Genomic DNA, 27,401 nt, shown 5'->3' with positions numbered 1-27,401 from the left:
CCCGGCACCCTCCCGCTGGTGAGCAGCCTGCGGAGCCCAGGGAAGGTGGAGGCCCAGCCTGGGGAGCCCAGGGAAGGGTGCAGCGAGACGCCGGCTTGTTTCCATTCCTCAGGGGCATGGAAAGTCCACCGGAACTTGCTTATTCGATGAAATACTATAGAGTGGTTAAAATGAATCAACCGGATATGCTTGTTTAAACATGACCTGCATCTCAAAACCAGAATGATGAGTGCCAATAAAAACGCAGATTCCGACAGGATCTGGACTGAACTGCATCACTCACTTGAAACTGTAAAATACCAAAGCCAGTGGAATGCACTGTTTACTGATAGAGGGAAGGAAAAGCAGCAAGACGACTGACTGGGAAGTCTGGTCTCTGGGAAGGGAAAGGACCGGGTGGCACTGGCCTTATCTCTACCTCTAAGTTTCCACTTTTAAAGAGACAGCTGAGCCAAAAGCACACACGGGGCCCTTCTCCTGTCGCCTCCACGCAGCTCACCCCTGACCTCCCTGGGGCCCCTTAGGTGAACAAATTTACTCCCTATCCCCGGCCCCTTTAAGTTAAGCTCCACTTGGATTTTCATCACTTGTAATCAGAAGGCCTGCCTGTACGTTGTTGTTGGGTTTTTTTTCCTCTTTTTTTTCCTTTTCATTTCCAGTTCTTGCCACCTGGAAGGTAGGTATGCCATGAATATGTGACTGAACCTGTCCAGGGAAAGGAGTCGCCAACTCCCAAGCTCTACCATGCCTTTGGGGATATCTCTTGTGGGTAGAAAGCACACTCACAGAGGGGACCGAGACCGCAGCTTAGAGTAAACAAGTCTCTTCGCACTCGGCCTCAGTTTCCTTCCAAAGGACGGGTCTGGACCCTGCGGGCCCCAGCACTCTAGAATTCTCGGAATTCTGTCCTTTCAGGTCACAAACAACACTCGGGCATTTCACAAAAGCACTCAACCCCCCGGCTACCCTTGGAAGCACAGCCCGCTTCCCTGGAACCCAGGGCTGCACAGAGCTGGTCACATGAACTGGGGCTGTCTTTGGTGTGACGGGTTTCTTAGATCCCTTTGTGAGCGCAGGTTTGAAAGGGTTCTGGGTTTGAGAGGAGCAGGGGATCCGGCGGGGGAAGGCTGTCGGAGCCAATCAAGCCGCCTCCAGACCCCACCACGTCGCCCGGGCTGCGCGCTCTTATTTCTCCTCTGCGCTCCCGCCTCCCGGTCTCGCCCTAGGGTGCCGAGCCGGCGAGGACCCCAGGTGAGAGGCCCGGGGGGCCCGAGGGTGGAAGGCCCGGGAGGTTCGGCCGGGGCTGCACGACGGGCTGGCCCCGGGCTCAGGGCGTGTCCGTCGCCGCCAGGCTGCTCGCTCGACACTGTTCGCTCCTACCGGCTGTAGATGGAGCTGTCTGGGTTCCTGCAGCCTCCGACGAGCCTCGGAGTGTTTCTCTTTAAACGGCCTGAGAGGGACATGCCTCCCAGGATGCAGTTTGTATCAACATGGCAGCTGCGGTGCAGCTCCCCTGCTGAAGAGGCGCCGGGACGGCAGCGCAGCTCGCAGCCGGGGCCGGGGCCGGAGCCGGGGTCGCCGCCGCGGCCGCAGAGGGGCCGCGCGCGGGCCGGGGGCCGCTGCTGAGGGCCGGGGCCCAGTTCGCGGCCGGAGCGCAGCCCGCCCGGCCGCCCGCACCGCCGCGCGCCCCGCTCCGACGCCGCCGCCGGTCTCGGCCGCTCCGTCCCAGCCCGCTCCGCACGCCCCGAGCAGGCCGGGCCCGACGGCCGCGCGAGCCCGGGCGGGGGAGGCAGGCCGGGCGGGCGGGCGGCGCCTGCGGAGAGGCCGGGGCCGGCCTGCGTGGGGCCGCGCGGCGGCGGCGGCGGCTCCGGGCCCGGCCGGACAGCGCAGGGCCATGGCCGAGGCGGTGAGGGCGGCCCGCGCGCGCACGGACGCGCGGACTCGGGGCCCCGGGGACGGCCTGCGCGTCCCAAGCTCGGCGGCCCGGCCTGGGGTCTCGGTAAGGGACAGAAACGCTGCGACGTTGGCGGTGGGGGGGTTGGAGGGCTCGCGCGCCCCCGAACAGGAGGGGGGGCTGCGGGACGGGAGCGGGGCCGAGGAGCCGGCCGCCGTCCGGGCGAGGCTGCGGGGACGCGCCTGGCCTGGCGCGCACGCGGGCCGGCGGTGGGCGCCGGGGCGGCGCGCCTCGCTCCCTGCGGAGCCGGCGTTGCGTCCGTCGGGGTTGCCGCCGCACGTTTTCCGCAGAGCTCGGCCCCGCGGAGCCTCCCGCGGCCGGAGCGCGGCGCTGACGCGGCTCTCCCCATTTCGCAGAGCGGAGACACTGAGGCACAGACACCTGGCGGCGACCTGCCCTGCCTGCCCCAAGGTCACGTAGCGAGTCATCCGTGGCTCGGTGCCCGCGTCCCCGGAAAAGCCTGCCTCCAGGCCTGCGGGCCTGGACGGGGTGGGGGCGGCTCTGGCGGCGGCCTCCCGGGAGTTACAGGCCTGGGCCGGGTGCGCGGTGGATGCGGCCCGTCGGGGGTGGGGGAGGGGCGACGGCCGGGTGGGAGGCCCGGCAGCGCCCTGCCGAGCGTCGCCACCGTGGGGAGCTGGTGACCCTCGGACTCGGCGTCTGGGCCTCCAGCCTCTGCCTGTGGAGGGTCCCCGGACGAACTTTGGGTGTCTAGACGGATGGGGTCTGGGGAGCGAGCTTCCAAGGGTTTGGGGGCTGATGTGCCTCTTCAGTGGGCCGTTCTTAAAAATCTGTCTGAAGATCCCCCATAGACCTGCTCTCGAAGACGCAGCAGCCGTTCTGGGAGGATTGCTGCATGGGAGTCAGTGCCTCTGAGCCTCAGTTTCCTGTTGTGCGCAGGAAGGGGTCAGGATGTACGGCTTTCTACAGAGCCTCTCAGTTCTTTAATAATAATAATAATAATGATAATAATAATAATAATAATAATAATCGTGTCTTAGAGAAGTAAAGTAAAATGAAGGTTTTTAAATGTCTACCTCCAGTATAGATCTGCAGGGCCCTACATAATAATTCCGGGTGAACCCCACTGGGTCATAAAAAAATGGCATAGCTCTCTTTATAAATCAGATATGTATGGCTCTGTATTTTTCTGCTAATATGGCGTGAATCCTGAAGACCCCATCCGCTTAGGAGAACAGTTACAGTTAAATGGTATAAAATACAGTTCAGAAGAATTCTATTCCCCCCTCCCCAACAGTTGGAGAATACACTTATTAATCTCAGATGTAATATTTACCTCCCACTCTGGCGCCACTTCTCTCTGCATAGGGTAACATAAAGCCACTATGAAATGATAGCAAGGGGCTTTTCTTTGGGGGCGGGCAGGGGGGTGGCATCCTATTGTGGCCCCTGGACCCTCCATAGCCCTCCGCATCCGGGAGTGGAGAGAGACGGTCTATTAATAGAAAGCAAAGAAATGGTATTTTCCTTCAAGTTCTGATTAGGCCAGTGGGTGAATGTCTTACTGTGCTGGCTCTATTGACTGTACTGGAGCTTGTTTTCATTGTTTGGGTTAAACCCCTGAATTACTCAGGGAGACTAACTCGGCCCTGGGGGATTTTCCCTTCTTCCTACTAGTTGTAGGCAAATACCCTAATCTCCTCTGAGGATGAGGCCATCCTGTGCCTATTGTATTACTTTACCTGAGTCGGAGGTTCCCTTTGCTGAGGGCAGCCCAGTCTTGTCCCCACCTGGGAAAGTTGAGAGGTGGCTTTGTTGTCGAACCTTCCGGTTTAGGGGTCTGTGAACCCCTTGGCAGTGTATGCAGAATTGTGTGTATGTGCCCACGTGCTCTTTTGGGGGGAGGAGAGAATCTATAGCTTTCACTAGGTTTTCAAAGGGAGCCCTGACCCCAACTTTAAATGGAAATGTCTTTTCCGGGGGCAGGGCCTTCCACACCCCCCCCCCCCATGATAGAACCTCCCACAGATCTTTGTTTAATCTCAGAGCCTCTGAATGTTGGAGGGAAAAGGGATTCAGAGCACCAACCAGCTGCCTCAGTTCACCAGGCGGGGAGGTGAGCTGCTGCGTTAGCTGAAACTTGGCCTAGGGGCCCCGACCACTTTTGTGACCTTGGGCAGTTATTTAGCCTCTCCTGCGTAGGTGTGGATGACAGTTCTAGTAGTCATTATTTCACAGGGGTTGGGGAAGATTAAGCGAGATAACCCTTTAAAATGCTTAACACAGTTCACAGCGAGTACGTGCTAAATACCGCTGAGCTATCTGACTCATTTAGCGGGTACCTCTGGCTAGCTCCAGAGCTCTTGATGTATCATACTACCTCCGAGTTTTCGTGCCCAAGTAAAGTCTTAAATCTTTAATCCTTGGCTTAAAAATGTAACGGTGTCTTAGTTAAGAGACCCGTAAGTGAACCAGTGAATGAAGAAAAGAAGGCAAGGGAAATATAAATAGGTTTAGACGATCTTTGCTAAAAGACGAAAGAAACAAACCTCATCAGTTACCCTACTAATTTTTTCTCATGATGCAACAGTTTATACTGTTCATTCATCCAGCAGCCATTTACTGAGCACATACTATGTATCAGACTGGACACGAGGGATGTGTTGATTTTCAAGCAAAGACAATGCGGATTTCAGTTATTTTAAAGATCTCTGGTATGGTAATTGGCATTCAGTGGACTCACTGAAGGAAGCTGATGAGGATACAGGCAGAGGTCGTTATAGGAGAAATTCAGTTGAGTTCCAGTGAAGTTTTTGGTGGTCTGGACAGGAAAATATGGAACTCATCACGTGGCCGTTGGCTTCACATTCCTGATGGCAGAAGAATCCTCTCAATGTGGCTGTATCAAGGTGGGGAACAGGGCCAGGGAGACTAATGGAAGCCCCCCAAAGAGTCAGTATTTACATGGGTTCTGGTCCCCTCCAATCCTGGCAGGAGGCACAGAACTTCAGCTCTGCCCCCAGCCCTTCTAGGCCTCCCTTGCTCATTCCCCACCTCACAAGTGGAAGGGAGGAAGCCAGACCACCAGAGCCGCTGTCCCGCCGAGCCCCTGCCTGTCTCCCTGTGACTCCTCCCCCGGTGCTCAGAGCAGAAGCCAGCTGGGAAGGCCCAGAAGGCCATTCAGCCTCTCCAGCGAGGGGGGGTGGGGGCTGGGTCCCTACAACATGTGTTCAAGCCAACCTACCGCATAAAACTCAGGAGTTTTATTGGTAAGCCCACAATTCAGGCTTGATCAGAGTTGGGGAAACTTGAGGTCAACCCTTCACTCTCGGACACAGTGGGAGGAAGAACACAGGTATTGTGCCTGCTGGGAATTCATGTAGGAGCAGTGGGACTGGAGGACTCACCTGTGAGCTAGGCCTGTGGACAGCACCGGCCCCCCACCTGTGATCACCTCCCCCCGGCCAGGAGTCGGGGGTCAGCCGCAGTGCCTGGCGCGGACAGAATTCCCCTCTGTTTCCCGGAGTTTTATTCCATCGGGTGCTCAGACACCTCACTGAGGTAGCAGGGTGTGTCGGGTTATAACCCCCACGTTAGGGGCACAGGACAGAGAGGTCAAAGGATGGGCCCAGACAACACAGGCAGCAGTAGGTGGGGACGGGCCTGAGAGCCAAGCGCTCGAATTCAAGGCCGGCACCCTTCCTCCTCCCCGATGCCCCGAGTCCTTAGTCGGGGTACGCATGAAAAAGGAGTTGGCTTTCCAAAGGTCGGAAGCTGGCATAACCCTCTTCTATTTGTTGTTAATGGTTTCATAATTGATGTCTACGCACTAGGCTTTAAAGAAAACATTCATATCCACAAAATATGGCTACCAGTGCCCTTGTAATGTGGGTGCTTGTCTTTGGCGTTTGTTTTGCTAGCTGGAGACCGTGGCGTTCACTGCTGCCCTTTCCTTGACCACAGGTCCAGCAGCTCGACATGGAGACCCAGCGCTCGTCGCCTCTGTCATTGCCCAGCGTTCCGCCCGAAGAGACCCCGAGACAGGCCCCTGCTGGACCCCCCCGGGAAGCTCTGTTCCAATCCCGTGTTCTTCCCCCCAAAGAAATTCCTTCTTTGTCCCCCTCTGTCCCCCGACAAGGCTCCCAGCCCCTCACTCCCAAGCAAGAGACCTCCGGCCGGATGCCGCCCACCCTCCAGAAGGGACCCTCACTCCTGTACTCTGCCGCCTCTGAGCAAGAGATGCCACTCCAGGGCCCCCTGACTTCCCAGGAAGAGACCCAGTATCCAGCCCCAGCTGCTGCTGAGCAAGAAATGTCACTGCTTTCTCACTCCACTCACCACCAAGAAGCCCCACTCCGCTCCCCCGAAGTTCCCGAGAAAGACCCCCTCACCCTGTCCCCCACCGTTCCCGAGGCCGACATGGACCCCCTGCTCCAGAGCCCGGCTTCCCAAAAGGAGACCCCCTTCCACGTCTCTTCCGCAGCCCAGAAGGACACACCCCTCCCGACGGCGGAGATCACCCGCTTGGCCGTGTGGGCTGCCGTCCAAGCGGTGGAGAGGAAACTGGAGGCCCAGGCCATGCGGCTGCTGACGCTGGAGGGGCGGACGGGGACGAACGAGAAAAAGATCGCCGACTGCGAGAAGACGGCCGTGGAGTTTGCAAACCATCTGGAGAGCAAGTGGGTTGTGCTGGGGACGCTGCTGCAGGAGTACGGGCTGCTGCAGAGGCGCCTGGAGAACATGGAGAACCTGCTGAAGAACAGAAATTTCTGGATCTTGCGGCTGCCCCCGGGCAGCAATGGAGAAGTTCCCAAGGTAACCCTGTCTGTCCCCACTGGGGCTCCCGGGGAGTGATCTGAATTAGGACGTGTTTTAGGAATTTAGTTTAATGTAAAGGAAGGGGAAAGTGATGGTTGAGAAGGGGAGAAATACACATGCAACGATACCCAGTTGTCAACATTGCTTTACTAAGAACAGGGCGTGGTACAGTCAAATGATTTCTCCTGTTGATAAAAACAGAAGTTGAGAGATCGGAAGAAGGGCCTGGAGGTCGGGGCGTGTTGGTTTTGCGGGGTGTTCAGTCTGTGACGTCCGAGAGGACGAGAAGGCAGAGAGCAAAGGCCCCGAGACGGGTGCTGAGTCCTTCCCGCCGGTCTGCGTGAGTGTGACATAGCCGTCCGCCACCGGGAGAGGGAGAACTCGCAGAAATATTAGGGGGCTCTGTGGGGCTCGAAGTTTTTATCAGTTGGCTTGTGAATCATGTCAGTGCCAGTAAAAATGTGCTCTCACGAGGGATCCTTAAAAAAAAAAAACTAGAGAACATGAGGTTTCGACATTATTTTCCAGAAGACTGCAAGAACTTGAACGTGGACCAAATTTCTTAGCGTTCCTTTGTGCCGCTGCCCTGGCCCCAGCCTTTAAGAAAGAACTCGGACTGTGTCCTCGGGGCCAGCACTGGCCCGGTTTGGTTGTGGTTGGGAATCGTGCGGGGAGCTCACCGAAGGCAGAGTCTGATTTGTGGGTCTAGGGTGAGGCCCAAGAGCCCGTGTTTTTAGCAAGTTCCCTGGTTGTGCTTATGCTGCGCACCATGCTTTATAGCAAGAGGGGGTTGTCCTGATGGAGGGGAAAGGACCAGACAAGGCAAGGTCCTTATTCTGTGTGGCCTAAGCCTGGCCAGACCCCTTGGTGACACCTCAGGGCTGTGCCCTTGGGCCTTTTCCCACTCGGGTCCAAAGAAGAGATGTTTGAACTCAGCCCAGGGTCGGGGGTCATCTGTTTCCTTGGGATTTGGCAGCCGAGAGCCTGTGACAGCTGTGCAGTTGGTCCCAGCTGAGCTTGTCGTATGGTTTCAGGTCCCTGTCACCTTCGACGACGTGGCCGTCCACTTCTCGGAGCAGGAGTGGGGGAACCTGTCCGAGTGGCAGAAGGAGCTGTACAAGAACGTGATGAGGGGCAACTACGAGTCTCTGGTTTCCATGGGTAAGGAGGGGGCTTCCCTCGCCGGGGCTGCCTTGCCTGTCCCTGTCTGCGGGTCATGTGGAACCATTGGGAACGTGGAACTCCAGTGATGGCCACGGGCCAGGGAGACTGGACACTCGAGAGCACTCCATCCACTTCGTTCACCCGTGTAGCCCAGCTCGGGACTGCTCGCGAGGGGAGTCATCCCCCGGCCCGCGGAGAAGCCACTGGGGCGAGGGGAGAGGGCAGATTCAGAGAGCAGGGGTCTCTCGCCTCTCTGGTGTTTGCCCCATGGACTCCTGCATGTTTTCAAATTAGTTTGTCCAGCAAACTATTACTAAGCAAGTGCGAGGTGCTTTACAGGAATCGAGTCATTGAATCCTCATGCCCGTCCACAAGGGAGCTAGGGCAGGGGCGGGTCCTCCTGTTTCACTCTGCAGGCGACCAAGCATGGTCACTTCTTGTTTTCCTTTTTAATTTTGTTGTTTAACAAAAGGGTTTTATTATTTTTTTTTCAAACAACGCAAGGATTTTAGAATACTGTGGGTTATGTGTTCTCCTGAATGGCGTGCTGTTGCCGTTTTTTAAAATTGTTGTTCAAGTACAGCTGTCTCCATTTTCTCACCACCACTCCCCCCTGCCCCACCCACCCCCACCTCCCACCCTCCATGCTTTCCCCCTTTGGCTTTGTCCTTTCTTGAGGGCTTAAGTCCCCTACATTTCTGTCCCCCTTGTCAAGAGAGGAAACTGTGACCCAGGGAGGTCCCAGGTCCCCACCAGACAGTCACAGGTTCACTGAGATCTCTCATACCCCAACGTCTGTGGACTGTTGTCTTTGTTCAATGAGAGTACTTGAGGATGAAAACCGGGAAAAACTATAATTTCATATGTATCCCTTTCTCAGGGTAACTCTTTGGGCACACCAAAATTTTTAAAAATACGAAGTACTCTGCTGTGTACAAATCATGATTCTTGTTAGAATTGTTAATTTTATACACACGAATCTGTGCTTAGGATAACTTTTTTCTTTTCAGTTTGATTTCTTCTTGTTTTCAAGATTTTATTTATTTATTTTTAGAGAGAGGAGAAGGGAGGGACAAAGAGAGGGAGAGAAACATCGATGTGTGGTTGCCTCTTACACGCCCCCTACTGGGGACCTGGCCCACAACCCAGGCAAGTGCCCTGACTGGGAATCAAACCCATGACCCCTTTCTTCGCAGGCCTGCACTCAGTCCACTGGGCTACACCAGCCAGGGCTCTTCTTTTCTTTTTAAAGTATGTACGTGCATAACTGTGAAAACTCAGCAATTTAGATTTCTCTAATAAAGGGCCACCCCCATCCCACCAGTGCCACTTCCCGGAGGTAGCCCCCCGTGAGCCCGCCAGCCCGTGTGGTCCCCCATCTTTTTTGTGCACATGTAAACACGCACACACCCCCCGCGCACTCGTGCACACGCAGTTTGTGGTTTGCACCAGCGGGACTGTTCACTCATCTCACTTCATGGTGGGTCACAGGCAGCTTTCCGTGTCAGCGCACGCAGGCTTGCTGGGGGAGACGGGCTGCTGGCGTGTAATGAACAGCCGCTGGGTTTGTCCTCTCCCCATCGGAGTGTTGCCATAAACACGTGTGGGCGTCCGTGCACTTCCGTGAGTGTTTCAGTGGCACGGATTCCCAAAGGGAATTTCTACTCTTCAGAGTAAAGATGGTGCACAGTTGCAGTAATGCCACGGCCCCTGTGATGGCGCCCTCCGGAGGCCGTGCATGTTTATGCAGCGGTGTGCAATAATGCCTTCCAACGCACCCTGACGTTCTGTTTTAAATACTTGTTTTTTCTGATGGGTGAAAAATGACACCTCATTTTTTTATCTGTTTCTTGGATGACTGGTGAACTTGTTTATCTTTTCATGTGTTAACTAGCCATTGGCATTTCTTCTATGAATTGCCTATTCTCATCTTTGCCTTTTTATTTTTCGACTAATTATAGAGACTTTGTATGTAGAATTATGGATATCAGCCCTTTGCCTTACATATAACAGATGTGTGTATATGAATATTTCCTCCAGTTTCATCTTTTAACTTTATTTTCAGAGAACTTTAAACTTTTTTTAAGATTTTATTTTTAGCCCTAGCTGGTGTAGCTCAGTGGATTGAGCGTGGGCCTGTGAACCAAACAACCATGGTTCGATTCCCAGTCAGGGCACATGCCTGGGCTGCAGGCCAGTTCCCAGTAGGGGAAGCATGAGAAGCAACCGTACATTGATATTTCTCTTCCTCTCTCCTTCCCTTCTCCTCTAAAGATAAATAAATCTCCTTTATTCTTATTTATTTTTAGAGGGGAAGGGAAGGATGGAAGGGAGAGAAACATTGAGAGAAACACACCCCCAGCGGGGGACCTGGCCTGCAGCCCAGGCATGTGCCCTGACCGGGAATCAAACCAGCAACCTTCTGGTTTGCAGGACAACACCCAACCCACTGAGCCACACTGGCCAGGGCTAAAGTTTTTTAATATAAGGAAATTGATCAGTATTCTTTAGATTTTATCAGGATTAGTTTCGTGCTTTATAAAGTTTTAAACACTTTGTGCATCTGTCATGAAAAACCTGAGCAACAGGAGCAGTAGGTGACAAAGGGGCCAGTTTCCATTGGTGGCAGGTGGCACCCCACCGCCGGTCCCCACGTGGGAGGACCCAGTATGTGGCTAACTAACACTTACACGCGTGTGCACACGCAGACACCCAGGGCACCCCAAGAAAAGGGCTGGAAACTTGGCTGGTAGCTGTTCCAACGTTGCTCGCTGTTCCGGGGTCGCACCCCCGCAGGTGACGCCTCTGCAGCGTCCGGTGCGCCCTCCCCCCAGAGTGTGTCTTCTTTCCTTCCCTCCGCACAGACTATGCGATTTCCAAACCAGACCTGATGTCACAGATGGAACGCGGGGAGAGGCCGACCATGCAGGAGCAGGAGGACTCGGAGGAGGGCGAGCCGCCCGCAGACCCCAGTGCCGGTGAGTGGCCGCCGGGCAGCTCAGAGCCCCGGCTTCTAGGTCCGTCCTCTGGACGATGCGGAGTAGACCCTGGACGGATGCGTTAGCCAGCTGTGCGTCGCAAGGCGGTCGGCCTGAGGTGCTGGGCCCTCCTCGGTCACCAGGCTGATACACAGGCCTGCCACTGTGTTCCTTGTCTCAGGGAGTTTTGACACGATCAAGTGTCACCTCACTCTGCGGGAAACAAAATGAGAACGGAGAGAAAGGTGGTCCTTGTTCAGGGTGCCTGTGCCTGCTGGGTCCTGCAGCCAGACAGCCGGGTAGGGACAAAAGTGACCTTAACCCGAAACGTCCTCCTCTGTGCAAAACCGTGTCTAGACAAGGCGTTCGATGGAGGCAGTAGACAGGTGCCAGGCAGGCCTGGCCATGCGACTCGAGTTCCGGGTTGCATGGCCGCCCGTGTTTGAGCCCCGCCTGTCTGCTTGCCAGCAGGGTGACTTCAGTTCCTCGGCCTTTTCGGAGGCCTCGTGTCCTCGTCGGTTAAGTAGGGCTTGCACTACTGTCTGGGGCCCGGCGTGGTGACTGGCAGGTAGCAGTGGCCGGGGAACACCAGCTGGGGTCGTGCTGCGCCGGGTGCTGTCCCTTCCTCACCGGCCGCTCAGTAGCCTGCATACTCACCCTGTGGTCTTGCGCGGCCTGCAGCTCCTAGTCTGGAATTGCCTTTGGACTTGCGTCACTTACCGTCAAGGTCTTCAGTGGAAGCAGATCCTTGTCCTTTGTAGCCAAATGTCATTGGTGATCGTGGAGGATAACCTCCTTGGGTCCAGCGTCAGGTCTTGTTGTGAGGAAATGTCGTGGATCCTGGGACCACCTATAAACTGGCTCCAAGGTTGAGACGTACGGAGTAATGTCAGCCCCATGGACTGAGAGCGGAGGTAACTTGTGGAAGAGACAGACCCTGCAGAGAAGGAAGTGCTGGCGTGTTTCGGGGAAATCAGTGTCGCGCCCCTCTAGGGCTTTGCCCTGGAGACTTAGCTCAGAGGGGGAGGCGGATCCTGAACTCATCTGGCAGACAGAGGAGATGGATTTACAAGGAGAAAGGAATGCAGGTCGGGGAGGAGTATGGCACTCGGCAGCAAGGGGGGGTCTTTGGTTCGAAGGGAAGTCTGGACCTGAAAGGTGCGAGTGGTCGACCCCAAAAACAAGGGGCTTGCGGGCGCGGAGCGACTCAGAGCAGGAGTAAGGCCGAAGCCTTGCAAGGTGAAGAACGCGAATGTGGGAGAGGCGACCTGTGGTTAAAATCCTGACATCCAGCCCCCTGCGCCAGTGTGGTTTTGTGGTCCAGCTGCTGCTTTTCCAGCATCTGTTTGAAAGGGCAGGAAGGAGAGTGTTGGTCCCCTGCCTCTGTCCACTTGTCACACCCTCATCACAGATGGGCCTCCCGCAGACCAGGCCAGAGTCGGGAAGCAGACAGCCCCAACCCACCGGGCCCGGGGCCGCTTTTTCCTGGCACATGCACGTCCACCCCAGAGCCTCTCTGGGAGGTGCTGGCCTCACAGAGGCTGCCTTGTGTGGCTGGGACGTGCCATTTGTCCCACTGACCATCTCCAGCCACTTGGAACCTGGGCTGGGAGGGATGGCAGGAGACAACACGGGAACCACGGAGCCCGGGCTGGCTTTGAACGTGTACCTCCCTGTGACCCAAGAGGCCCTGGCCTCTGGATAGCAGGGTTGTTCTGAGGATCCACGGTGACCAGAGGCCTGAACGTGCCCGGGGTAACCCATCCGCGTGTCTCCCTTACAACTTACAAGGCTGGCGGCCGAGCCAGCCCTCGGCCAGACCCAGTGGTGTGATCCCAAGGGGGAAAAGTCCAGAAAACGCAGAATCTTCGTAGTTGTTTGCTTAAGGCGGGGACTGCTAAAGCCTGTCGGACACGTTGATGGGAAAATGTCGGTACAACACGAAGTCCAGGATGTAAACAAAAGGGAGAGAAAATTGGGCGCAAACATACGAAAACCATTTCTCAGTGCATTGCAGGATTTTCTGAAGTGAGTGGGTATTACTTTTTATTCAGTAAAAAAAAACAACATTTTTAAGGAAGGACACGTGTAGAATGAGTTTGACCGAATGATGGCGGATTGAGTATGTGTTGACTCCATTTCCCCCCAAGTCTTTCTTAAACAAGAATAAAGAGACTTTGGAGAGAAGAGACGAGACGGCAGCTGCCAGGTTTAGGGAGCCTGAAGGCAAATGGCTGAACGGTGACTGATCTGAAAGCTGCATCCGAAATCAGCGCCGGGGGCAGTGAGGGGACACCGGACCTGGGCTCCACCCCACCCGCACTTGAGAGTCGGCAGTTAGCACCAGAGACTCCAGGTGTCTTTGGAAATGGGCGCAAAGGTGAGGCTGAAACAGGACTCGTGGAACATTTTTTTATAAAGAGGCCTTTAAAGGCACTTCCCGCTTTGTTGCTTCCCCCATCCTGGCCTCTGCCTCTCTCAGCCCCGGAAGAGAACCAAGGCTCAGTCTCTGGAGCCTTGAGGTGAACACGAGGGTGTCGGGACGTGGGCACCAGGCACGGCCGAGGGAGGGGTGCCACACTGGAAATGGGACCGCGAGAGTTGACATACAGATGTCAAGAGGTCCAGCATCCTTCCCAAACTTGGCTCCCGGAGTGATGCTGACGTCCAGGATTAGAATCCTCAGGGCAGGGTGTTGGGGGTTTTCCCAGGAGACCTCTGGGACCAGCCAGGGAGTGTCCCAGAGAAAGGACCCTCCTGGGAGGGTCCGCCTCCTGGGAGGCGTGCGGTCGGCGGGCTCCCCCGGAATGCGCCAAAGTCTCGCTTCTCTTCTGAGTGTCCACTGTAATAAAAATGGACAGCTGAGGGCCACAGGGCATTTGGGAAAAGCCGCCCGTGTACAGAGACTGAAGGGGAAAAGGCAGAAGAAAAACAGCTTTTGGGGAAACAGGGATCGTGTTGAGAGGAAAAGAGTGTTTAGAGACAGACAGGCACATGTAATCCTAAGAGAGATGGAAGTGACTGCATCCGTGCCACAAAACAGCGATGCTTATTAAAAAAAGACACTAGGAAGGGACGCTTCAAAATAAAAAATGGAATAACACAAATTAAAAGCTCATCAGCAGCAGTAGACGATAGCATTGAGCACACGTTTCATAAAATAAAGCAAAAAAGGCAAATGAAATAGGGCAAGAACAAGAAAACCAGAGGGTGGAAATTCAATGGCCAGAAAATGGGACTGTTGGGGGGAAAAAAACAGAAAAACCAGGAAGGAGAAAATTAGTAACAAAGCGATTCAAGAAACATTTCCATCTATATGTGACACTAACATAATATTGTATGTCAGTTGTAATTGAAAAAGTAAAAATAATAAAAAGTAAAAATAGCCCTGGCTGGCTTGGTTCAGTTGGTTGGAGCATTATCCCCCAAACAGAAGGGTTTGGGGTTCAATGCACTGTCAGGGCACATGCTCGGGGCTGTGGGTTCAGTCCCAGTTGGAATGTGTACGGGAGGCAGCCAGACTTCTCTCACACCTGTGTTTCTCTCTCTCTCTGGAATAAAAAAAACTATAAAGATAAACAAATAAAAATTAAAAAATAAATTTTGCAGAGAGAAAAATCCTCAGCACCAAAAGGCAGGGCTTTCCAGATTGGGAACGCCCACCAGCCGCCCGAGGGACGGAAATAGACACGCACCTTAGATCCTGCAGCCAGAAATCTCAGAGCCACCGAGGACAAAGGAGATTTTGCAAGCTTCTGGAGAGGGAAAAAAAAATGGGTTCACACCAGGGAGCAAGAATTAGAATGGCTCTGGACTTAGAAGGAATATTAGAAGCTACAAGATAGTATAGCAATGCCTTTAATATGCTTAAAATGTAAAAATAGGAAAATATCGTCCAACCTTTCTAGAAGGTGATACGGAGTCAGATTATTCTAATTAAATATGAGTGAAATTGAGACACTTCGAAGTGGTCACATCTCCTGTGCCCCCCATTCTGAAAATGGGGCGGTAAACCCAGAAAGGGGCGTTAGGAGTTCAACGCCAGAGAGGTGAAGGGAGCCCCACTGGGGTCGAAGCCCAAAAAGACAGCTGTGTACCTGCAGGCAACCTGGAGCTCAGACTGGAAGCACGTCAGAAGGTTCCAGAAATTTCCGCTTCAAGTAGATGAGATTCAGAAACACCCAGTATGTTTGCACATTTTGAAAGGAGAGTTACCTACAGAGCAGGGTTGGGGAAGAGGCCAGGATAATGAAGGGTGAGCCAGGCAGAAACAAAACTTACAAGCTCCAGGGAAAAGCAAAAAAGGTTTATAGGCATAGAACTGTGCTTATAGCATACTGCATGCTTTAGTTTAAAATAGCATTTACATAATGTAATAATGCAGACACCCTGATATCAATCCAGTCAGAATGGCAGACTGAACTGGAAGGGTCAGGGGTTTGGAAGAAAGGTGGATGGATGGGGAAGAGGTGGTCCTCCCGCCGGCAGCTCTTGGAAGCCAGTCAATTTACACTTAACATGGAAAATTCAAAGAGTAGCCACAGAAGAAGTATGTATGTTACTTAGAATTATGAAGATAAATGACAAAAAGTCCGTTAGAAGAATTGAAAGCAATCACCCCTGGGAGCCTTGTAGTAAGGGCTCCGGGATGGAGGATAGTGTTTTAAAAACAGATTTTGAAGAACTGTTCAACCCTCTGGCCTACATGCGTGTTTAACTGCTGAGAAAGATCTTAACGCTAGTATACCAGAATCAATAACATCTCACAGGAAGTGCAGCCATGAGAAGGTTGGAGGGCCAGGGCTCAGCCATCACGTCTCTGCGCGTTGCTGGTGGAGAAAGTTAACGTGGCAACACCGCTTCTCACTCCAATAAAGCAGAGTTTCACCCAGAGGAACAGATGCGGAGAGCGAAGGCTCCGGGTCATTCTCCCACAAGAGTCTACAGTTTATTTCTCACACACACACACACACACACACACACACACACACACGGCCTTAATAAGTCATATGTCAATACATACTCACTGTAAAAAAAAAATTCAAACAGCACAGAGGTATTGTTTGGCAGCTTGTTTGATTTAATAATATGTCTTTGACATCTTTACATGTCAGAACACATAAATCTGTCTTTTTTTTTAATAGCAGACTATAGTGTTCTGTGCACTGATTTTATAATTTACTTAAATCAGCTCCCATCAAGGTATATTTAGAGTGTTTGTAGTTTCGTTGCTTCATTAAAGGACCTTCATAAATATATCTTCGAACACTTGTCCGAAACTTACTTAGAAGTGGATTTTCTGAGTTGAAGGATACACCTGTTTAAAAATGTAATAGCTAGTAGGCCTGGCTGGCATAGCTCAGTGGATTGAGCATGGGCTGGAGAACCAAAGGATCGTGGTTTGATTCCCAGTCAGGGCACATGCCTGGGTTGCAGGCCAGGTCCCCAGGAGAGGAGACACATGAGAGGCAACCACACATTGATGTTTCTCTCCCACTCTTTCTCTTTCCCTTCCCCTCTCTCTAAAAATAAATAAAATCTTTAAAAAATACATAATAGATATTAGCAAATGCCCTTCACAACAGTTGTTTCAATTTGTACACCTTCCATTTACGCGTGAAACTCCTGCTTCCCCAGCATCCTTGGCAACAGTAGGTAATATTTATCTTTTTATTTGCCAGAGTGATGGGTAGAAAGGACAATATTTTGATGTTTTTATTTGACTTGTATAAGAGTGAAGTTGAGTATATCTTTATACCCTTATTGATCGCTAGTGTGTCTTTTTTCATGAGTTGCTTTCTGCCTATTGTTCTTTTCAGCTATTCATCTTTTTATTATTGATTTGTAAAAGCTTCTCACATATTATGGATGTTAGCTCCTCTGTGTTTTATGTGTGTGAACACACGTCAGAGTTTGTGCTTTACCTCTGGGCAATGTCTGTGCGAGGTACAGCTGCCTGACATTTGTCTGTGTGCAAAGCTGTCGATTTTAAGTCTCTACGTGCTCAGATTTACCAGTGCCTGGGCTTCCTAGCAAGGATAGGAGTACTTGGCACATTTTATTCAGTGCACATTATGATCACGGGTCTTGGACCTGTGAGCTTTTCAAAATTCCATAAAAGTATTTCAAACCTGGAATAAGATATATTTTTTTGTTCCAGAAAATAAAGAGAAAATTGCAAACTGTGAATCATTAAATGTTTAACTGCCTACAAACATAACTTCACATCAGCCTCATGAATTTTCAAATTCAGTGTTCGCAAACATTGAATAAATTGGCAAACAAGTTACAGGCCAGGCTTCCCCATCTCACAGAAGTTCTTATGAAGAGGCATGCCGGCCGAGGTCAAAAAGCAATCGCAAACGAAGTCAGTTCCCCAGAGCCAAAACAACATCGAGGCACAGCTACAAAAGTTATTTCCCAAAACTTGATGGCAGAAGATTATGGTTGACACTGGCGGGGCACTTGGGGTGTGTTCGGACCACTGAGCAGACAGCCTCAGGGGGGGGCGGCGTCTGAAGTCCCCGAGGCCCCGGGACAGCCTGTTCCTCAGCTCAAAGCTGAAAAAGGAAAAGAAAGAGAAGGCTGTACTTTTGTCTAACACCAGTAGGGTTTTATTATTTATGTTTGAATTTTTGATTCTTTGGTGATTTATGTCGACGTGAGATATGGGAAGGCAGATTTTTTTTTTCCCCTTCTACTCAGGAAGCCAGTTATCTCAACACCATTTCTCTAAAACTTTTGGAAAAGCTACCTTTGGTCGTAAATTATGTTCCCACAATGCATGTGTCTTCCGTTTTTGAAACGGGAGAGCAAATTGCCACTTAGAAATGCAAGTGGGTTATGGGGGTTCTTTTGAAACTTGTTTGGTGGGAGACCTCTTTGGGGGGAGACAGCTAGCTTCTCTACCATCTAACAGATGTGGGGGGAGAATGCGTAAATGTATGTTTCTGGAGAAAATGAATTAAATGTCAGAGGAAGAGAAAAGAACTTGGGGTTCAGGGAGGAGCACAGCTGGGCCCCCTGAGCGCGCTGTGCGAGGTTTGGGGGAGTGGGCTCTTGAAGGAGGGGCAGGTACTGGGAGGCAGCGCTGGTCAAGCTGGGGCAGCCAGGCTAGTGACGGCCCAGGGTCCCAAAGAGACACAACAGGAGCCTTGGAAGGTGCGTTTTCCAGGCCTTCGTCCATCGTCCAACCCCTCGGCGAGCGTGCACAGCACATGCGCCCCTGAAATGCTGGTCCCCGTCTCCTGCCTCCCCCATGACCGCAAAATTAAAAAAAAGAGCAGGCACCTCCACCCATCTTGACCGTGTCACAGAGGGTTTCTGTGAAGTTTGAAAAGCCCTCTGGGTCACGAAACAGGGACAGCCTCACACGTCGGGGTTCACCCCACACACGACCAGAAGTTCACTGCTCAGGGGGCCTGGGTGCTGGATTCTCTTGCAGGTTAGATCGTGAGACTTTGCTTTCAACAAAATTGAAAGAGAAACTAATTAAGTTGTCAGCTAGTAAGTCATTAAAAACAATTTGTAAGGTGTTCACCCTGTGCTGTTCTTGGTATTATAATTCAGAAGTTCAAAGAATGGGGTGATGATTCCCTAACAAAGCTCCCGCCAGCCCCTCCACATGTCTATGTAGGTGAGTTTACCCACTGCTTTTATTTGTAAAAATGAAAAAAAAAGGGAATAGATTGGGTTGTGAACTCATTTAAACGGTGGGAATATTCATCCTCAGATAAAGTGAAGTAATTGCAGGGGGGGGGGGGCTGTGGAATCCCTATCCATCCTTGTAAGAGGTACATTTCCAACTCGTTTTTTTCCCTTTGTTTTCTATCTTGAATAAAATTGTTTATCGATCTATAGTAGTTCTAACTAAGGGTGACTTAAGCCGGGGGGGGGGGTGGGGTGGGCGATTGGACACCCGGAGGCCTCTGGTGGTTGCCAGTGAAAGTGAAATTACCCTTTCGCGGTGCACACGCAGTTCTGTGGCGCAGTGGGGGACAAGTTGATTGGTGAGAGGGTTCTCAACCCGAAAATATGCTCCATTAGGATGGAATTCTGTGGGCACAGTAGGAGTGGAAACAAGTTCAAGGTGGAAAGGAATGATAGAAAAATTTCAGCTGTCAAAGAACTTGTTTATGTATTTCTTAAGCGAAGAACGGTGGGTTTTAAATTGCTGGGGTCCTTAGATTCCGTGGGCCACCTTCAAGGGCGACCGAAGAGTTTATTTTAAAACACCAATATTTACAATACCCCAGAAATCACATCTTTTGCAGTTATGGGAGCATTTTGTATGTTTATTCAAAAGGTGCAGAGGGCACATAGTTTTAAAAACATGTTTTAGGAAGGAGGCAAACAGAAAGGATTTTTAAGGAGTTTGTCGGTAGATCTTTTGATGCCGTGGTCGCGGTGATGTTTGTGGCTTTAGTGCGGAGACAAGGGTGGAAGATAGAGAAGGAAGGCACACAGCTTGCGAAGCGCCATTCCGAGGGATTTAGGTTGGAATGCAGGCAGAGGGGAGACACTGCTTTTCCTCAGATCGAGGAGGGGGGTACAGTCAACATGGTGGCCTTGAGCTAGAGCAGGAGGAAGTCCGAGAGGTAGGTGTGGACAGAGGCCAGCACGCAGATGACTTTGCACAGGGAGGATAGATCTTTGGGGGCTCAGTTAGGTGGGAAAGGATGCAGCATCTGCATTTAAGGCCGGAGGGGGTGGTGCAGCCGTGAGTATTGGAGCTGCTTTGTCTGGTGTCTGTCTGCCGATGGGCTGAGTTGTCCAATGGGAGAGGAATGCAAGGACTGCCACAGTTACTAGCGGGTCTGGTCGGTGTGCTTGCTCGGCCATGTGATTGGTTCACTTGACTCAGGAACGGCTAGGGGAGGGGATTAGGCAGAACACGGGGGAGGCTTCGTGAAGGCGGCCCGTCGGCTTTGTCCCCTGGCTTTCCGGCTTCTTCTTTTTCCTCCATTACTCACCACTGTCGGACACACCGTAGAATTTACCCATTACGTTTATTGGCTTCCGAAGATGCATGAGGCAGAGAGCTCTGCTCTGCTGGCCAGCCTCTCCCGAGCCACGGACCCCGCGTCAGACACCTCGTGCGCTCAGCGAGTGACCGTTGAGGGAGCGTTCAGCGAGTGCGTGAGTGTGTTCACAAGTTATCGCTCACGGTTTCCTTCATTGACAAAGGGATTTGCAGCCCAGAAGGGGGTTTATGCGGTCACAATTCCACCCTTAAGGGGAAAAAAAATAAATTCCAGGTGTAGTTAAGGCCCAGGTATGCATAATTGAACAATAAAAATCTTCAGATAAAATCTACAAGACCAGAAGAACCGTCTAGGACAGGGGAGACCCTCTTAACTAAGACCAAAAGCCCAGGGGTGATAAAGAGAAAGGGACGCACTTAACGGTATGAAAACTCGGAGGAATTTGTGTGGCAGAAGGGAACAGAGTAAGCAGACCAATGATAGACTTGGGAAGTACTTGAAATGTTGATAAGAGAAAATGGGTGATCTTTAACACAGAAATCCAAGGGCTCTTACAAATCGAACAGAACACAGTGACATGGATTCAAATCTACAAGACCAAGAATTATTCAGATAACCCTAGTCCAGGAAGCGCAGGGAAAGGGTCCTGAGTTACCACTTCCCACCCATCCGAGTGAGGCAGGTTGGAAGGGCATCGTACCTGTCGCTGGCAGGGACATGGGGACGAGGCCGCTCTCTGGCCGGGCCAGTGGAAATGGGAATCTGTCACGGCCTTGTTGAAAAGCAGGCCGAGGGCATTTCTCAGAATTAGAAAAAGACACAGACGGCTTTGGACTTTGCAGGGCCACTCCAGGAACTCGTGTAGAAATAAAACCCCGTCTGTGTAGTTAGAGGTGTAAATAAGCAAATGTTTATTGCAGCCTTGTCCACAGTGGCGAGAGACTGGGGAGGAAGAGTGCGTGTCCTGCAGGAGGGACCGGTCGGTCCTATCACAGCGCCCTCCTTACGGGGTGTGCGCACAGCTCGGGGAGGGAACGCATTGGCCCCGCAGAACGGGAGCGCAGGGGTCTCCACGAGATGTTTCAGTGAGCCAGGGAACAGAGAGGGCTGGGCACAAGGCGGTTTTGTTTTCTTAAACCAATAATGGTCAGAAAATAAAAACGTGTCAGTGCAAATGTGTTATAATAGGTAGTTACATAACCGTAAAGAAAAATACTGGGTTGGTTAGAGGAGTTATCTGGGAAGGTCATACCTGTGAGATGGGAAGTGAGGGGAAGGGGAAGGCAAATTATGGAGAAAACGGGCCCTGGCTGGTGCAGCTCAGTGGATTGAGTGCCGGCCTGCGAACCAAAGGGTCACCAGTTCAATTCCCAGTCAGGGCACGTGCCTGGGTTGTGGGCCAGGTCGCCAGTAGGGGGCATGTGAGAGGCAAGTACACATTGATGTTTCTCTCCCTCTCTTTCTCCCTCCCTTCTCCTCTCTCTAAAATCTTTGAAGAAAGAAAAAATTTCCCTTCAAAGAGAAAACTGCACTAGCGTGCTGAATCTCATTAACGTGGTGGCGGTTGTGTGGGTAATGAATTTGAACTTGGCCTACGTACCCATAGAGCAATGAGCGTGTTCTGGGTTCCTCTGTCCTCCTCAGCTCATGATGGCATCGTGATCAAGATCGAGGTGCAGACCAACGACGAGGGCTCCGAGAGCTTGGAGACGCCGGAGCCCCTGATGGGCCAGGTGGAGGAACACGGCTTCCAGGACTCAGAGCTGGGGGACCCGTGCGGGGAGCAGGCCGACCTGGACATGCCGGAGCCGGAGAACGCGCTGGAGGAGTCCCCGGAGGGCTCCGGCGAGTTCAGCGAGCTCAAGCAGATGCTGGTGCAGCAGAGAAACTGCGCAGGTCAGTCGGGGCGGGGACTCCAGGGTGCCCGCAGCTGGCCCGGGAACGCGAGCACAGCCTCAGGCGAGGGAAGAAGGTGTTACCGCCAGTCACTAGGTCAGATGGGGACCCCTCCTTCTACAGGCAGGAGAGAGTCCAGTGACAATGACAAAGCTAGAACTTCCCTGTCCTGACGGGTCTGTGACTGTTCCTGTGTCACACTAGACGCCGAACCTGACTTGAAGGTTTCAGCCCTTGGAGAGCACGTTTGTTAACATGACCGCCTGTCCTTTTCCTGGTGGAATGGAGGCATCATCTCTGTTTAGTTGTAAAATTCTGCACACTCGTGAGTGCGAGGAGAACGGGGAAAGTGGGCCCCCACTGCCCAGCCCAGGACACCTTTTGTGGACACCTTTTGTGGTGCTTGGAACCAGCGTGCCTTCCTGAGAAAAGCCCAACCTCCTCATCTTGCTGTCCTTTTTCAGTTAAAAAAAATTTAAATATACTTTTATTGATGTGAGAGAGAAACCTTGATCGGTTACCTCCCATACACACCCCAACTGGGGATTGAACTCACAACCTAGGTATATGCCCTGACCAGGAATTGAACCTGCGGCCTTTCAGTATAGGGGATGACGCTCCAACCAGCTGAGCCACTCCGGCAAGGAAGGGTGTGGTGTCTTTCTCAAACACGCTATTAGACCGAGTTAGCTACTCTTTTATGGAGGAGCTTTCCAACTCTATTCGTAAATGAAGTGAACTTGAACTTTCCTTGACTCAGTCTCATCCAGTATTGGAGACAAGATTGTACTTGACTTACCAAATGAGCTGGGAAGCTTTTGCCCTTCTTTATATTCTGAAAATAATGTAGAAGATAAGAATTAAGTGTGTTCCTTGGAAATCTGATAGAACTTGGCTTTTGGTTTTTGTTTGGATATTTTGTTTATGCGTGAAAGTCGTTAACCATGCTATCAATTTATGTGTTACTTATATTTAGAACTGTGTGCACATCCACTTTAATTTGGTTTTTTAAAGCATTATGTTGATTTTTAATCATAATATCTATAGATAATTCCTCCGAAACTTGCCTTTTTGCAACTTGATATAATTTGGGCATGTTTCTTTGTCCAAAGATGTGGACCTAGTTCATTTTATTTTATTTTTTTTTAAGATTTTATTTATTTATCTTTAGAGAGGAAGGAAAGGAGAGGAGAGAAACCTCAATGTGTGGTTGCCTCTCATGCATCCCCTGCTGGGAACTGGCCTGCAACCCAGGCATGTGCCCTGGCTGGGAATCGAACTGCGATCGTGTGGTTTGCAGGCCTGCACTCAATCCACTGAGCTATGCCAGCCAGGACCCTTATTTTTAAATAACCGCATGATATTTCAGAAGTTTTTAAAAATACACCACGTTGTCTTTCCCAAAGGAATAGTGCAAGACACAAGGCAAATTGTGAGTAGACACTAAATTAGAGCTTCCTAGTAGAAATTCCAGATCGTCTCTTGAACGGTCCCCATTGATTCTGGTAGAACCTTAGAAGATTACTAAGGAGTCCTTTTGGGATTCTGAGCCCTGGAGGGCTCAAAATTTTTTGAGATGTTTAGGGCCAGATGTTCCATTCTGATTTCATTAAGAAAAAACAACTCTGCCTGACTGGTGTAGCTCAGTGGATTGAGCGCGGGCCTGTGAACCAGAGGATCGAGGTTCGATTCCCAGTCAGCGCATATTCCTGGGTTGCAAGCCAGCTCCCAGCAGGGGACACACGGGAGGCAACCACACATTGATGTTTCTCTCCCTCTCTCCTTCCCTTCCCCTCTAAAGATAAATAAATAAATAAATATTTTTTTAAAAAAGGAAAAAGAAAAAACAACTCTGGTGTCGAAGGAGAGGGGGACCCTTCCGAGGCCCATGCTCCCCCCCTCTCTTTCATAAACAGCCCTGGAGAAACGTCTGGGCGGCTAGCGACCAATGTCGGAAGCTGCTTCCTCCTTCCCTGTCTTTTAAGCATTGTGTTCCTAGGACCCTGGGTCACGTCCTGCCGGGAGTCCTGGCAGGACTGAGCAGCGTGGCGTAATGGGCAGAGGCCTGAGCTGGGAGTCGGTGCACCTCTGTTCGGAGGTTAACACTGCCTTTTATTGTAGTGGTAGGAAGTCACCGACACTCCAGCTTCAGTCCTGTCAGGTGAGGGGAGAGGCTAGGTGTTCCCCAAATGGCCAGCTCTGCAAAGGTCTATGACTTACTTTACCCGGAAACATTGCCTGGCACCCCCAGGCTCAGGTGCCTCCCCGTCTGTGAAATGGGGGTGCTTCTTGCTTGACGTAGCCTGCAGTCAGATACTGTGGCTACGAGAGAGAGAACAGGGGGGAGGGGCGTTGAGAAAGGTCTCCTTTGCTTGTGAGTAAGAAATCCACAAGTGCACGCTGCTACTGTGTCTCCCGTCTCAGAGGTGGGCCCAGAAGAGTGAGTGACTTCCTCATGTCCCACAAAGCCGGTCAGTGAGACTGAAAATAGAGCTCCCCCATTCACAGTGTTTAGGGTGTACCAGTAAGTACAAGGCACTTGAGAAGACTCAGGCAGACTTGCATGGGAGGCCACTCCTTTTTCCTGGGATGTCGGTCTTCCTGGGCCACAGCACACACAGCCTTATTTAGGTCCTAGAGGGGGCGGAGGGAGGGCAGTCATGCATGGGGGTGTCTGTGGTCCCTGCACTGGGGCTTGTGGGACAGGCAGAGGAGGCCCCAGCTTCAGGGTGGCAACCCCCTGGGCAGGTGAGATGCTGCCCGGGAAGGCCGAGTCCTCGGGCCCGGGGAGGTGCACCAGCCCAGGCTGTGGGCTCAGGAGGCGCTGAGGGCTGCAGGGGAATGGTCAGGGGAGGTTTTAGGGAGCAGAGAGGATCGGAGCCGGTGCGCGTTGAGCGGCACAACTTCGAGACGTGGAAAGGAGGGTGAGTAAAAGTACCCGAGGAGAAAGGCCCAGGCGAGTCCACGAGAGACGTAGCTCAGTGGGACTGAGCTGAGTTCAGGTGGGGGAGACCGTGGGGAGGGAAGGTTGGCAAGACCCTTAACCCTAGTTAAGACCCTTTGGATACAGGCGGAAGAAACCCAACCCTAATGTGAAGTGAAGACCCGGTATTTGTGGGCTCAGATAGCCACAGGTTCACGCTGTAGGCCAACCTCAGGCACTGGGGGCCCCCAGGAGGGCTCCGTGCTGGTGTCCTTTCCTGCAGGTTGCCACTCGCTAGCAGCCCAGACAGTGGGCGTCCGCAGTGCCAGCTGCCCATCACAGGGACCCATCTTCCCTGCGTCCTCTGCGTCAAGTTCCAGCAGAGGGTCTGGGCTCACTCCTGAACCAAGTTGGCATGTTGTTGTATGGCCAACCCCCCCCAGGGGGGTAGGGGCCGAGGGCGGCAGAGGGTGGAAAGGAGGCTTTACCCACAGGAAGGAATTCGAGGGACAGTCTGCAGTGCTTGGGAGTGAGGATGGAGCACCAGTTATCAGTGCTAGGCAACAGCTAACTTCTTGCTGTCTCTCCTGCCCCTGCCTGTTCCTGGAGCAGAGGGGATTGTGATCAAGACTGAGGAACAGGAGGAGGAGGAGGAAGAGGAGGAGGAGGACGAGCTGCCGCAGCACTTGCAGGACCTCGGGGAGCTGTCTGGGAGGTACGAGGCCAGTATGTACCAGACCCCGCTGCCCGGGGAGCTGTCCCCAGAGGGCGAGGAGAGCCCCCCGCCCTTGCAGCTGGGAAACCCGGCGGTGAAGAGGCTGGCACCTGTCCCCCACGGCGACCGGCACATGAGCGACAACCGGGGCTCCTCCAGCCAGCAGCAGCGGAACCGGCGCGGCGAGCGGCCATTCACCTGCATGGAGTGCGGCAAGAGCTTCCGGCTGAAGATCAACCTCATCATCCACCAGCGCAACCACATCAAGGAGGGGCCCTACGAGTGCGCTGAGTGCGAGATCAGCTTCCGGCACAAGCAGCAGCTCACGCTGCACCAGCGCATCCACCGCGTCCGCGGAGGCTACGGGTCACCTGAGCGCGGGCCAAGCTTTGCCTCCAAGCACGTGCTCAAGCCTCGGCCCAAGTCACCCAGCTCGGGTAGCAGTGGCGGCCCCAAGCCCTACAAGTGCCCCGAGTGCGACAGCAGCTTCAGCCACAAGTCAAGCCTGACCAAGCATCAGATCACGCACACGGGCGAGCGGCCCTACACGTGCCCCGAGTGCAAGAAGAGCTTCCGCCTGCACATCAGCCTGGTCATCCACCAGCGCGTGCACGCGGGCAAGCACGAGGTCTCCTTCATCTGTAGCCTGTGCGGCAAGAGCTTCAGCCGCCCGTCGCACCTGCTGCGCCACCAGCGGACTCACACGGGCGAGCGGCCTTTCAAGTGCCCCGAGTGCGAGAAGAGCTTCAGCGAGAAGTCCAAGCTCACCAACCACTGCCGGGTGCACTCGCGCGAGCGCCCGCACGCCTGTCCCGAGTGCGGCAAGAGCTTCATCCGCAAGCACCACCTGCTGGAGCACCGGCGCATCCACACGGGCGAGCGGCCGTACCATTGCGCCGAGTGCGGCAAGCGCTTCACGCAGAAGCATCACCTGCTGGAGCACCAGCGCGCGCACACCGGCGAGCGGCCCTACCCCTGCACGCACTGCGCCAAGTGCTTCCGTTACAAGCAGTCGCTCAAGTACCACCTGCGGACCCACACGGGCGAGTGAGCACGCCCTGCTGCCGCCCGGCCTGGCAGCCTCGAAGCCCCAGCCCAGCCGGCGGGGCGCCCCCCCCCAGCCCCTTTGCTGTGAGCCCCCTCTCCTTTTGTCCCTCCTTCCAAGGACACAGGGGTCCTGAGACCAGGTCGCTTGCTGCCTTGTTTACCTGGGGCCCCAGGTGGGAGATCGTGGACCTGGGGAACCCCTTCGGGCTGTTAATTTCCTTGACAATAAAACGGATGAAACCAATCAGCACGGGGGGAGTGATTTGGCTGGCCACACGGAGAGGCGGTGCAGGGCCACTTAGTTGGGTATAGAACTTTATAATTACCTTTTGGATACTGTGGTTCTATTTGATAATAATAGAGTAATTTTTAAAAGACGAGCGTTTCCTGTTTGCCGTTTTTGTTTGGTTTTGAAGGGGCGGGGTTAAGGTGGCCAAGGGACATCACGTGCCTAGTGTCAGTTGACAGGTTTTCTTGAGTCCCCCTTTTATGTGCTCTTCCCCTCTGTTGGGTGGTGAAGGGGGTGCAGATCCCACCGATTATAAAATCAAAAAGAGAGACGGGATGGAGGCGCTTGAAACAGTGAAGGAGCCTGCAGAAGTGGAGAAGCTCTGGGCCCCTGGGTGTTGGAGGACAGGGGAAATCAGGAGGGAGACAGGAAGAGGGAGGGACTGGTCTGGAATGGGCTGGAAAGATGGCCCACAGCAAAAGTGGGTGCTTCCCGCAGGACCCAGCAGCCTTCCTGCGGAGCTTGCAGTGTGGCTGGGGAGGGGCGTGGCTGGGGGCAGGGAGGCTTAGGGAAGGGGTGCAGAGGGCCTCCCTGCCAGTCTTTGGGGAAACCACACAGGGCACCATTCTGAACTGTTTTTCATTTGTTTGTTGCACCAAAGCTGCTCTCTTTAGCTGTGTTGTTATGTGCACGAATGCACCCAGGTTCCCCTGGGTATTCATGAAAAATCGCCAT

General features: G+C 52.9%; 1 protein-coding gene across 1 annotated transcript; it reads left to right on the top strand.

The window, feature by feature from the left end:
- The first annotated feature begins 1,466 nt into the window (after positions 1 to 1,466).
- On the top strand, positions 1,467 to 26,681 carry ZNF777 (zinc finger protein 777). Its single transcript, XM_053671911.1, has 6 exons — positions 1,467 to 1,999; positions 5,876 to 6,727; positions 7,765 to 7,891; positions 10,759 to 10,872; positions 21,501 to 21,752; positions 25,288 to 26,681. The coding sequence occupies exons 1-6, from the start codon at positions 1,895 to 1,897 to the stop codon at positions 26,439 to 26,441; spliced, it is 2,604 nt and encodes an 867-aa protein (XP_053527886.1). The 5' UTR covers positions 1,467 to 1,894; the 3' UTR covers positions 26,442 to 26,681.
- The last annotated feature ends 720 nt before the right edge of the window (positions 26,682 to 27,401 follow it).

The sequence above is a fragment of the Artibeus jamaicensis genome, unplaced genomic scaffold, assembly GCF_021234435.1.
Source record: "Artibeus jamaicensis isolate MK-2021 breed Jamaican fruit bat unplaced genomic scaffold, CSHL_Jam_final contig_718, whole genome shotgun sequence".
Taxonomy (NCBI): domain Eukaryota; kingdom Metazoa; phylum Chordata; class Mammalia; order Chiroptera; family Phyllostomidae; genus Artibeus; species Artibeus jamaicensis.
Note: the sequence above shows the minus strand (reverse complement) of the source record. Positions and strands in the feature narration are given on the sequence as shown.

Coding starts and splice junctions, on each gene's coding strand:
- ZNF777 (XM_053671911.1), top strand. CDS start 1,895: ATGGCCGAGGCGGTGAGGGCGGCCCGCGCGCGCACGGACGCGCGGACT. Junction 2,000..5,875: donor CGGCCCGGCCTGGGGTCTCG/GTAAGGGACAGA, acceptor CCTTGACCACAG/GTCCAGCAGCTCGACATGGA. Junction 6,728..7,764: donor GCAATGGAGAAGTTCCCAAG/GTAACCCTGTCT, acceptor GTATGGTTTCAG/GTCCCTGTCACCTTCGACGA.